At 48.0% G+C, this 13,270-nt stretch overlaps 1 protein-coding gene across 1 annotated transcript in view; it reads left to right on the top strand.

The window, feature by feature from the left end:
• The first annotated feature begins 511 nt into the window (after window positions 1–511).
• Window positions 512–13,270, top strand: part of LRBA (LPS responsive beige-like anchor protein) — an 825,317-nt gene continuing 812,558 nt past the window's right edge. The window contains exon 1 of the mRNA XM_069744053.1: window positions 512–869. Within this exon, the coding sequence (XP_069600154.1) occupies window positions 672–869 (198 nt within the window). The 5' untranslated portion in view covers window positions 512–671. The remainder of the gene's footprint in view (window positions 870–13,270) is intronic.

Genomic DNA, 13,270 nt, shown 5'->3' with positions numbered 1-13,270 from the left:
CTGGTGCTGTAGTAATGTACTGATGGTGGTCCTGGTGATGTATTCATGTAAGTACCCCTTTTCAGCACTCTGGATCTTGGACCAAAACGTTATGCAGCCTTGATGCAAGGTTATATCATGAAGAGCCTAAAAGCATCCTCCTCTACTGTAGCCCGGCAGCAGTATACAGCACGGAGGACAGACACGGTCACCGGGACAATGGCTCCTCCACCTAGGGCCCGGCGAACCACGTGTTAGTGAACTCACCGGCTCGCCCTGCCCTTGTGCTGCGCTGCCATGGCGCGCTGTCTCTTACCTGCGGACAGGAGGAGACTGCAAGCTGCCGCAATGGCCAATCAGCGCGCTGTAAGTAGAAGGTAGACCAATGAGAAGGCAGTCTTGCCAGAAACCCGCGACTGGCAGCCAATAGCAACACTGGCAGCAGTGGCAGTCACCAATAGCGTGGCGGAGCAGGCGGAGACCAGCGGCCACTTCCTAGGACGCTGCAGTGAGTGAGAAGGAGGGAGGGGGTGATCCCGTCGCACCTGACAGGAGGAGGAGTTCCCGGTGTGTGAGTCCCGGTGCCGGTCTGGAGCTGTGCCCCCACTGCCCACGCAGGATTTCTGTACCCACGGAGGACTCTTCCAGCTGACAGCGAGGCACGGCGGCCCTGTGTGTTCCTGCACTCAGCCATGGCCAGCCAGGAGAGGCAGGTGCACACAACAGGTGAAGAGAGATCCGCCGCAGAGGGCCCCGACCCCGGAGGGGCCAAGGCCCTAGGCCCGGGGGTGCCGATCCGGGGTATTCGGATGAAGTTCGCAGTGCTGAGCGGACTGCTGGAGGTCGGGGAGGTGAGCACCCGGGACCTGGTGGACACGGTCTTCAACCTGGTGAGTAGATAGTGCTGGTCACACGTGACGACACCCCCCCCCCCCCTGTCAGGGCCCCCGTGACACCCCCCCCCCCGTCAGGGCCCCCGTGACACCCCCTTCCCCGTCAGGGCCCCCGCGACCCCCCCCCCCCCTGTCAGGGCCCCCGTGACTCCCCCTCCGTCAGGGCCCCCGTGACACCCCCCCCCCGTCAGGGCCCCCGTGACACCCACCTTCCCCGTCAGGGCCCCAGCGACACCCCCCCTTCCCCGTCGGGGCCCCCGCGACACACCCCCCCCCTTCCCTGTCGGGGCCCCCGCGACATCCCCCCCCCCCCTTCCCTGTCGGGGCCCCCGCGACACCCCCCCCCCTTCCCTGTCGGGGCCCCCGCGACACCCCCCCCCCCTTCCCTGTCGGGGCCCCCCCGACACCCCTCCCTTCCCTGTCGGGGCCCCCGCGACACCCCCCCCCCCCTCCCGTCAAGGCCCCTGCGACACCCCCTGTCACTGCGGCACGTCTTATCACCGCTGCCCACGGGGCTGGCACCTATCATCAGCCCTGGATTGGGATCTGGTGACTTTCTCCTTCTTTCTGGTAATGTGGATCTGTAATAATGGAGGTGAGCAGTGTGGGCGATCATGGCAGAAGCCACCACACTAGTGTGAACCCTGCACAACTCTAACACATGGTTTGGGTGAGACATTGTATCTGCTGTCTGGTAGTTGGGCATGTCCGCCTCTGAATAGAGGGGATGTTCCCATTCACTAACAACAAGCTGAAATGGTGGGAGGTTTGAGAACAAGGTGCAATCCAATGTTGCATCATACATTCATTAGAGGGGCGCTCTGTGGACTGAGTATTATGATGGATCAATTTGAAATCCCCCCCTCCCTTCCCCTTTTAAAATGGTAGAATTTATCAGACCCAATAATTGGTGGGGTTCAGCTGGCACCGATCTATTGTAATGGAGCTGGCACACAGGCTCTTATACATGTTGATGACAACGCGACCTTTCTCGGGATCCCATACAAATTAGATTATAGTAGGTGAACCCTCCAAGGTCAGCCTACCATCTATGCTTGCCTCCACATTCTCCCCAACAGATGGATTGTGCCCGGGGAGGGGCGGATCGGCCAGATGGATTGTGCCCGGGGAGGGGCGGATCGGCTAGATTGATTGTGCCCGGGGAGGGGCGGATCGGCCAGATGGATCGTGCCCGGGGAGGGACGGATCGGCCAGATGGATCGTGCCCGGGGAGGGGCGGATCGGCCAGATGGATCGTGCCCGGGGAGGGGCGGATCGGCCAGATGGATCGTTCCCGGTGAGGGGCGGATCGGCCAGATGGATCGTTCCCGGGGAGGGGCGGATCGGCCAGATGGATCGTGCCCGGGGAGGGGCGGATCGGCCAGATGGATCGTGCCCGGGGAGGGGCGGATCGGCCAGATGGATCGTGCCCGGGGAGGGGCGGATCGGCCAGATGGATCGTGCCCGGGGAGGGGCGGATCGGCCAGATGGATCGTGCCCGGGGAGGGGCGGATCGGCCAGATGGATCGTGCCCGGGGTACTCCGGCTTCCTCCCACATTCCAAAGACGTACTGATAGGGAATTTAGATTGTGAGCCCCATCGGGGACAGTGATGATAGTGTGCAACCTGTAAAGCGCTGCAGAATATGTTAGCGCTATATAAAAATGAAGATTATTAATAATAATAATAATAATAATAATAATAAATGAGACCACACGTTTGCAAGAACATCTGTGACTCCTGAGTTCCTAGTGTTTAACCCCCCACCCAGGGGTGCAACTATAGTTGAAGGGTTTTTGGTGTCCCTTGGGCCTTTTAGCCTAGCAGGGGCTAAGGCTAGGGTCACATTGCGTTAGTGCAATCCGTTTAGCGCTAGCGGATTGCGCTAACGCAATGTTTTCTATGGGGCTGCGGTCGCGGTAACGTCCCCGCTCTCGCAGATCCCTGATCTGCGAGAGCGGGGAACGGACCGCGGGCGCGCCTCGGACGTTGCAAGCAGCGTCCGCGGCGCGCCAGGAATCACCGGCGCGTTGCTAGCGCGTGCCGAACATGGCACGCGCTAGTGAAGCGCGTTCCCATTGCCTTCAATGGGCGCGTTAACGGACGCGTTGCACGGCGTTAATTTCGCCGTGCAACGCTGTCCGTTAAACGCGGTCCCATAACACAATGGGAACCCAGCCTAAGATGTCTGTGGAGGCACGGGGGTCAGCGGGTGCTCTGGTCTGCTGGCTCGAGACCACGTGGAATATGGATCATCCCACTGAAGAACCGCTCTCCTTTTATCTTGGGCATAATACTACTCAGAGAGTACAGGGTGAGTGTAAAACAGTATGTCAATATGTTATTGAACCACAAAACAGCCAAGTAACATAGAACAGTTCCAGCAAAATTCCCAAGATGGTGCAGAATTACAGATTCTCACCCTTCCGCTGACTCACTGGGATTAGAGCAGCTGCGACTCATTAGCTTCCAGGGCCGACTACCCCCACCAGTGGCACCCCACTTTTGGCAGGCACCCACAGAGAGGAGGTGATGACAAGCTTAGGAAGCTAACCAAGAGCAGTAAGGTATGTGGCCAGGTGACCTGATTGTCCCAACCTGGATTTTTAAAGACGTCTGAGAGTTCAGTGATGGTCAATGGAACAGATCTGTGTTCTTCCAGCTGGGGTCTTTGTCCCCTAAGCTGACATCCTGTAGTGTCACTTGGAACAGAGGCAATGTCTCCTTATATAGTTCAGAACTGTCCTTCAAGCCATCATTCACAGGTCAAGGGGAAGGGGTGATGAGATTAGCCAGCATTGTTTTAGTGTTTATAGTTTATCCTTCAATGTTTGCAAGTCCACAAACTGTGTGGCTTGGTATAATCTGTAATAAACATATTAACAAACATTATTGTTCAGTGACCTTAACTCCCTGTTTTGCAAAGAACCGTATAATAAACTGTAAGAAATGATATGAGGTAAATAACAACCATTCATCAATTTACAAATATCAATTCAACCTACAAGAAGAGTGAACATTCAGACTCTTGACCGACCAAAGAAATATACACATACATTCAGTGAATAATTCAGAGGTCTGGACCTATGGAATTTACATCTAGCATAATTTATAAGAAATGCTGCCTCCTGAGCACTGGGGGGGGGGGACGCGTCCCGGGTACTGGGGTGGGGGGATGCTTCTTGGGCACTGGGGTGGGGGGATGCTTCTTGGGCACTGGGGTGGGGGATGCTTCTTGGGCACTGGGGTTTGCTAGTGCTGGGTTCAGCAGGTGCATGTGTGGCAGACGTAACGTCCTCGCCTCCTGATACAGGCTGTGGATAAATGCCGTCCAGCTGCAGTCACTGTACGACAAGGCTTCTCTGAAGTCTCCTCTCTGAACCATTGGGTACAATTCTCGGCAGGCCGGCTACGAGTGTGTGGTGTCATATCGTGCAGGAAGTCTGCTATGTGCAGTGTGTGGGCAGGTCCCTCGTGTCAGGACCGCTCTATCTCTAGCTCTCATACTGCTTGGCCTGGAATCATCATTTCTTTTTTTTCTCTGTTAATGTTTTCTATAGCTATAACCTCAGCTTTACGCCAGAGACTCCTGAGTGATCGAGCTTTTCAGCAGTGGGATCTATCAGTCTGATAGTAGCACTTACATATTACAGCAGGTTTCTGTATATTAATTTTCTGTGCCAGCTGGATGTTACATTAGGGCCAAGACTACGAGGCGACGTGTCGCCAAACCGCAGTCTTCAGACCAGCGACTTGCTGTTGTGACACTTTTAAACCTGTAATTTTACTGTTAAAAAAAAAAAATGGCGTAATCGCAAATCGGTGGCAGTTCCAGGCGAATTGCTTTCACGTTTTCAGCAGGTGAGTTGTGAACAGTGACAGAATTCATCTCATTTGGAAACATTTGCAACTCTTTCAGTAGGTCACAATGTGGCACCATAGGACATCATTATGGATGCAATGTCACCGTGAAGCCCGAGCCTATAGTGAGCTGGATTTAGTGGATGCTTAGTGGCATTTTTTTTACAGCAATTAGTTTTTTTTTTTTTTTTTCCTTTACTTTGAGTAACTGTTTTATTTTCACTGTGGCAAAAGGGACATTTTTTTAATTGTTTTTCTGAAACCCATGTGGTTAAATATTTAAGTCTACGCTAAACACTACATATGCGTTTCGGTTTGAGGGGAGGTTTGGTGCTCTTTGTATGGCTGCTCTTCATGCATTTTTACCATACGCTCCTTCGTCAAGACCTAGTTCAAGTTGTTCCCTTTGATGTCCATCATGTCACCCCCACAAATTGAGGAAAAAAAAAGGTGTGTACAAGGCTTTATAGTGTGTTCACAAGCCGTGCAAATGGTCAACTGTTAAAACGATCCAATTCATATGAATCGAACAGTCACAAAGTTTCTGCACCAAGTCTGCCATGTGTGAATGGTTACTAGGGACGGCCTGAAATGCATTGAATTTATTAAGCTCCATGATAAGAAATGTATCATCTATTCCTAGGAAGAATCGTCTGTTAACTCTGACCCCCATTTGATCTCCAGAGTTCCCCATTTCATTTAATGTGATTGTTGGTCCCAGTACTCGCACCCCCTGACATACATTGTATCCCATTTTTCCATCTGTGATCTGCGCATACCCTTAGGCTGCTCTCACACATGAGTTTTTTACAATCAGTCACAATCCGTTGAATGTTGAAGAAAAACGGATCCGTCGCAGATTGTGAAAAACTGATGTGACGGATCCAGTTTTTTCGCCGGATCAGACTAGCTGATCCAGCTAATTGGATCCTAAAAAAAAATCGGAGCATGCTCAATTAAAAATAACTACCGTAAACTTCCATTCTAGCAAGCGACGGATCCATCGCTGTCCTTTTTTTCGACATACACAAAAAACGTTACTATGTGCGTGTTTTCCGGCCGCTGGATAAACAATTTTCGACGTATCCGGCGAACGACAGATGAAACGTGAGGCAATCTGTCGCTAATACAAGTCTATGAGAAAAGAAACGATCCAGCGGCAACACTCGCCGGATCAATTTTTTTTTCAAGATTCGCCAGATTAAGACTGACGGCAAAAGACTGATGTGTGAAAGGGGCCTTAATGAAATATGGAGTCACACCTTCTCAGTGATGTCTGTTGGTAATAATTATTATTAGAGTTCTGCCTGTACCCGCTCCATGCATTGGACTTTACACCTCACCTGTTGGAAGAAAAGCCGATAATAGAACAATAATGTAACCAGAATGGAAGGAGCTGTTGTAGGGTCTGTGTACGTGATGGGGGGCACATGTGGGACCCTCCACTGTAATCGCATCACAGGACAAGTGTCTGAGTTAAAACCATTTGAAAAATGTTAATGTTTTGAATAAAATTCTGTGCTTTTGGCTTGAAAAAGTTGACTATTTGAACACTTTTTCAACGTAAAATATATATTTCTATTGTTTCGCCATTTTTCGTTAACTATGCCAACTTATTTTTTTTTTTTTGCAAAAGTGTGAGAAGCCAAGCAAAGCGGCACGTGCTAGCAGCTGAGTGAGAGATTTAGGGTACTTTACGCCAGAGAGTGGCAGAAATCTACTTGAGCTCATATCTGTTGTATGATACTCATGTCCAGAGGTCTGTGACATTAATATTACGTTGTGAATCCCCGGTTTTAACAAAAGTTTGACGTTGGCTCAGCATCCATACTGTGGGTCAGGATGTGTCCCATACACCTTCAGTGGTTCTCTGCAGATCACTTATTTGCCTGGCGAATATAATGTCTGAATCCCCCCTCATTCCCCTCCATAAACATTTGTGCTCAGTTTGCCCGAGCGTGCATGTGACCCTTCATTAAGGGAAAAGGGTGATATTGGCTACTAAACACCCATGCAGGTAGTTTCTTTCCTGAAAACAGAAAAATCTGACATTGGGAAGATTTGGGAGCCCCCTTACATGTATAGTTTTCTGGGTCTTGCCCTGTAGCTTTACTCGCATTGCCGCTGTTTCATTTGAATTAAATTGGTAAAGTCATACATTTGGGTATCCCTTATAGAGCTCGTTCTTTGGTTCCCGTGCGGTCTGTGAGGGGAAAACAGACAGCGCTTGAACCAATGTTATCCATTGGGGCAGTGCAGATGAGGTTTTTCTGTGTGGTTTTCCCCCCCTTCCCGACCTAATCTGTGTTAGGGAAAAAAAAAAAAGTTGCCGCATGCACTAGTTTCCGCCATAAATCGGAAGAGACTGACCCATTCAAGTCTATGGGTCTGTGAAAAAATGCATAGGTAAAAGGGTCACGGCATCTCTGCCTTCCACCCCACCACAAAATCGAGCAGGATCCACCCCTTCTATTTCGGGGCACAGAACTCCCTATACGTGTTCTATATTTCACATATATCACTTTATGCCATTACCACCTCTTTGACATTGGACATTCAGAAAACGTTTGGTCACATTCCTCCGACTGGTATGAAGGGGCAGGGTGGGGGCGAATGGTTGCAATTTTGCTAACCTTTCATTTGCACATTAAAGTCTATCTGCTGCCCAACTGGTTTGTCAAGTTTGAAACCAGAACTTTGGAAGTGGAAGCTTGGCTGGGTGGGTGACTTATGTCTGTGGCCGTGTTCTGGGCCTTAAAGTGATGTCTCCATGAATCCTGGGATCAGTTTCTCATTTAAGTAGGAAGTATGCTCTTTCTGCTCCAAAGCTTGGTTTAAGGTTTCGCTGCTTAGCGTTGTGCGGAGACCTTTGTTAATAATTTATTCTCCCTCCCTCACTAATATATACGGCTTTGTCTGTGTGCTGGATTGTTATAAAATGACACCTCCACCCAAAAATCTAAAAACTTCAAATGAGAAGTCGCCGCTGAAATTCTGTTAGTGACTCACAAAGTGATGGCTTCACAGAGCTAATGACTGGCAAAACGGGTATTACAGAGTCCCGGTGGAGGAGCATTCTGCAGCGTGGGTGAATATTTTCCGTAGTTCACCAGTTGTAGAACCATCGTACTACTACCCATGCTTCTGCTTCTCTGATCCGGTGCTTGAGAATAGCTGAATTTTCAGGTTTAATTGCAGATGTGCTTTTAATCATTTCCATATTAAAAAAAAAACCAAAAAAAAAATCTGACCGATGTTCTTACCAAAATTAATTTGCTTATCAATCTAAGTCACCCAAATAAGTTTTCAGTTCTCTATTTTGCTTTATGCTTGCTATAGCTTTGCAGCGGGTTTAAATATTTCTATCATTGGGGCCCCTCTCCTGGACTAGTGGATTTTCTGAATTATTGCACATCAAACTTGAAGTAGTGTGATCAGCTCCAGTTAAAGGGGTTATCCGGGACTTTAAGTTCTTAGACCCACAGTAGAGAAAAAAAAAAAGGCAGGTTCAGTGGCTTTTACTGATATCACATCAACGAAGCTGTGACTTCTTTTCCACCCTTCTCTGTTGATGGGGTGTGACTGCCAGTGTCAGGCTCTCAGGCAAATGGCAGCCAGGTGTAAAACTTGACGTCAATCAGCATGATGCCAGCAGTGCTGCCCGTTGACATAGCAGCCCAGAAGAGCTTCTCTGTTGATGTGGCCTGCAGGAGTGGACGGCGACCACTCTGAGCCGGGTGCAGTGGGCAGGTAGTTAGCAACCAACCAGCCTGTTCGTTTTAGGTCCATGGGGGGTAAAAAAACCCCTAGATAACATAGAGGGGTGAAGCGTACACAGTCTTTCCTTTCGCATGGTTAGTGGGCGCCGTCCTACACTACACACGGTATTTGCTGCGCTGCTGCTCCCCGTGTCAGGCTGTCTTGCTGAGTTGCCTCTTGAAGCACTGCTGCATTCTCCGGCTGTCTCCTCCTGGCAATAGGGAGGGACTGCCAGACTCTGCAGAAATTTAAACATTTGTGTCCTGCAGTTGTTTTCCTTCCCTGATCTATCCCCTGCCAGAAGGGGATATGAGACAGCTCCTACCTCCACTCTTTGCCTGAATTTATGTTCCTAGTTCCAGACTTTCTAGTTACGGTACCTGTGTTGATGCACTCCTGTTTTCTTTCCTGCTACTTACCCGGCTAGTGTAATCGTTATGTTTGACCTCTCCGCTCCTGACACCAGTTTCGTGTTCTGATCCTGTTCTCCCTGCCTCGAGCTTGGATTGTCTGACCACATCTGTCTGTGCTTCGTGTTTTGCCTCTGACCCTTAGGTCCGCTGCTATAGATCTGGGCACTTCCCTGGAGTGGGTGGCACCTGATAGCAACTCTAACGGCCAAGCCTATCCTCACCACCAGAGGCTCTACAGAAGACCAGGTAGCCACTTTGTAATACCCCAACAGGGTAAACGCACCCTGTGAAACAGTGGGTCCACACCCACCGCCATCACGTTTTTTTAGATCCAGGGCACAGACGGGCTACTGTTTTAAAGTTAGTATAACTTTTAATCAGTATACAAATTCTCAAATACTAGTTGGCCCGTGCAAAATTTTCTCACATTGGCTGTTGGGGGCGCAGGCAATTTCAGGAAAATTTAGCTGGTCAAATGTCAATGTATTTAATGAGATGATGAACACAGATATAGAGTACAGAGCAAAAGTTTGGACACACCTTCTCATTTAAAGATTTTTCTGTACTTTCATGACTATGTAAATTCACACTGAAGACATTAAAACTATGAATTAACACATGTGGAATTTTATACTTAAAGGGAACCTGTCACCCCCCCTTAGACGTTTGTAACTAAAAGAGCCACCTTGTGCTGCACAAATGCTGCATTCTGACAAGGTGGCTTTTTAGTTAAACGCCTGCACACGCTGAAATAAACACTTATAAAATGTGCCCCCACATACCCTGAAATCATCCCGGGGGTGGGACTTTCCTTCCTAATTAGACGCAGATTTTCTTGCTGACTTGCAAAGTGGACGTATAATGGATCCATGGGCTTAAATATTCGTGAATATATATATATTATATGCTAAGCATCTCTGGGAACTCCTTCAAGATTGTTGGTAGACCATTCCCGGTGACTACCTCTTGAAGCTCATCAAGAAAATGCCAAGAGTGTGCAAAGCAGTCATCAAAGCAAAAGGTGGCTACTTTGAAGAACCTAGAATGTATGACATAATTTCAGTTGTTTCACACTTTTTTGTTAAAGGGAACCCGTCACCCCCCTCAGGCGTTTGTAACTAAAAGAGCCACCTTGTGCAGCACTAATGCTGCATTCTGACAAGGTGGCTTTTTAGTTAAAAACGCCTGCACACGCTGAAATAAACACTTATAAAATGTGCCCCGTCATACCCTGAAATCCTCTCGGGGGCGGGACTTTCCTTCCTAATTAGACGCAGCACAGCCGTCACTCCGGAGCTGTGCGCGCCGGGCGTCACCTCCTCTTGCTGCATTATCATCCCAGCGCCTGCGCTGTAAGTACGAAAGGCAGCGCAACTGCGCATGCCCGAAAAAGAAAAAAAAAAAAAAAACTTACAGCGCAGGCGACGATAATGCAGCAAAAGGAGGCGGCGCCCACAGCTCCAGAGTAGGAAGGAAAGTCCCACCCCCGGGATGATTTCAGGGTATGTGGGGGCACATTTTATAAGTGTTTATTTCAGCGTGTGCAGGCGTTTAACTAAAAAGCCACCTTGTCAGAATGCAGCATTTGTGCAGCACAAGGTGGCTCTTTTAGTTACAAACGCCTGAGGGGGGTGACGGGTTCCCTTTAACAAAAAAGTGTGAAACAACTGAAATTATGTCATACATTCCAGGTTCTTCAAAGTAGCCACCTTTTGCTTTGATGACTGCTTTGCACACTCTTGGCATTTTCTTGATGAGCTTCAAGAGGTAGTCACCGGGAATGGTCTACCAGCAATCTTGAAGGAGTTCCAAGAGATGCTTAGCATATAATATATATATTCACGAATATTTAAGCCCATGGAGCCATTATACGTCCACTTTGCAAGTCAGCAAGAAAATCTCATCATACGGATGCTTACCTGCGAGAAAATTGCATCCTCGCACTGCACACGGATGATATACGGATCATTGTTCAGGGAACATTTCTGCTATTCTCGTCCCTGTAAAACGGACCGAATTTTATTTTTTTTTTTCTTCCATACCTTGTGACTCCAGCCTAAAGGAGATCCCCCAGCATTTAACATAATGGTATTTTACTTACTGATCAGAAGTGGTCTGATTGTCAGGACCTTGCAGAAGAACAAGGGCAGCAGCATTTTTTCCCCTCCACAGCAGCACTGCCATCTATCTGAAGTGTAGGGAAGTGCAACACAGCCCTATGTATGTGAACGGAGCAGATCCCAGGACAGCAGTGCTACTTTGACAGTAAAAATGATGGAGAATTGACCCCATAACTGAGCGTATTTACACCATTGTTTAATAATTGGGAATATCCCTTTAAAAAAAGTAATATCTGCAGATTATTTTACTTTTTTTTTTTTTTTCCATACGGTTGGATTGTTTCAATTTTTGCAAGGTTGTTTCCACCTATGTCCTCCCATTGGGAAACAATGTACAGTCTGAGTTATGTCAACACTGCAGTTTTTTTTGCTTGGAACCAGAGGTGACTCCATGTCACCAATAAACTGCAACCTTAGAAGGAAGATAGACGTTTCAATGACTGTCCAATAATACGGAAAATCTGATGGTTCAGAGCCTGCCTGGTCCCTTTTAGGCTGCATTCATTTATATCTTCAGTTTTAAAGCTAAAGTCTTAAGCAGGTAAATTTTTACTTTTATTCTACTCCCACATATGTAGCAAATATTTTATATGTACCTGCCTGAAATCGACTGGGCAAGGAGTTTGGCAAGCTGGAAAGCCCCCAAGGCAAATGTTAGGATTTGTTTTAGCTTTGTGGTATTGTGCTTTGGATTGGAGTATTGTGTTGCCACCTGCAGGTCCTTTTTCCTTACTGCAGTTTTATGAAAATTAATGTTTAAAATGTATTTTGTGATCACATCGTGGATGTGTGGTTTGTTTGGCTATTTTCTTGCTGAAGGGGCAAGTTTACCTTTCAAATGGTGTGTCATTTGTGTTTGTGGGTGCAGTATGAATGGAGATACAAAGGAATCACCGAAAAAGTGTTTGGAAATAATATAGAAGGATTCCAAATAATTGGTATATGATCCTATCCTGTGCCCCATGATCTTGCAGCATACTAGATTGATGTTTTTTGACCAAAAGGGCAAAAATAACAATATTGTCTAATATAAAAGGTTGAAAATGAGTTATCACAGTGGCTGTCGCTTGATAACAAGTTTGGCACATTGTTAGATATTTTTGTCTAACTTTACACCCCCTCTAGGCTGTGTAAAGGTACCTTCACACTGAACGATATCGCTAGCGATCCGTGACGTTGCAGCGTCCTGGCTAGCGATAGCGTTCAGTTTGACAGGCAGCAGCGATCAGGAACCTGCTGTGCCATCGTTGGTCGGCACAGAAAGTCCAGAACTTTATTTCGTCGCTGGACTCCCCGCAGACATTGCTGAATCGGCGTGTGTGACGCCGATTCAGCGATGTCTTCACTGGTAACCAGGGTAAACATCGGGTTACTAAGCGCAGGGCCGTGCTTAGTAACCCGATGTTTACCCTGGTTACCAGCGTAAAAGTAAACCAAACACTACATACTTACATTCCGGCGTCTGTCCTCTCCGGTGCTCTGCTTCTCTGCACTGTGTAAGCGCAGCGGCCGGAAAGCACAGCGGTGACGTCACCGCTGTGCTCTGCTTTCCGGACGGCGCTTAGTGCAGAGACGCACAGCGCCGGAGAGGACAGACGCCGGAATGTAAGTATGTAGTGTTTGGTTTTTTTTTACTTTTACGCTGGTAACCAGGGTAAACATTGGGTTACTAGGCGCGGCCCTGCGCTTAGTAACCCGATGTTTACCCTGGTTACCAGGGGACCGGCATCGTTTGTCGCTGGAGAGCTGTCTGTGCGACAGCTCTCCAGCGACCAAACAGCGACGCTGCAGCGATCGGGATCATTGTCTGGATCGCTGCAGCGACGCTTAATGTGACGGTACCTTTAGGCCATATTCAGATGTTCATTTATGGACTGGCTGCTGGTCTCCCAACCTGAACCGACAGCCTCATAGCCTTATATGAGGCTGTTGAGTTCAAGTCAGGAGACCTGTAGTCGAACCTTACATTGCTGTTCCTACACAGATAATGTTTTATGGACATCTAAATTTGACCTTTACTCTCAGACCAATTTTTTATTTTGTGGGTGGGCATGGATGAAGCCTCTTTTGAGTTAGGCCCAGTTTTTTTTTTCACAAAAGTAGTAACATTTGGTTACGTTTTCCAGCAAAGTTGAGGCACTTTTACAATAATACATCTGTCCCAATAGGTCGTGAATTAATGGGTTTGCATGCTAAATTTCTTGATTTTCTAATTCTGCCTTTTTGCCACTGGTCTGGTTTTTG

This window comes from Ranitomeya imitator, chromosome 1 (genome assembly GCF_032444005.1).
Source record: "Ranitomeya imitator isolate aRanImi1 chromosome 1, aRanImi1.pri, whole genome shotgun sequence".
In the NCBI taxonomy this organism is placed as follows: domain Eukaryota; kingdom Metazoa; phylum Chordata; class Amphibia; order Anura; family Dendrobatidae; genus Ranitomeya; species Ranitomeya imitator.
The sequence above is the reverse complement of the archived record's forward strand: the minus strand, read 5'-3'. Positions and strand labels throughout refer to the sequence as shown.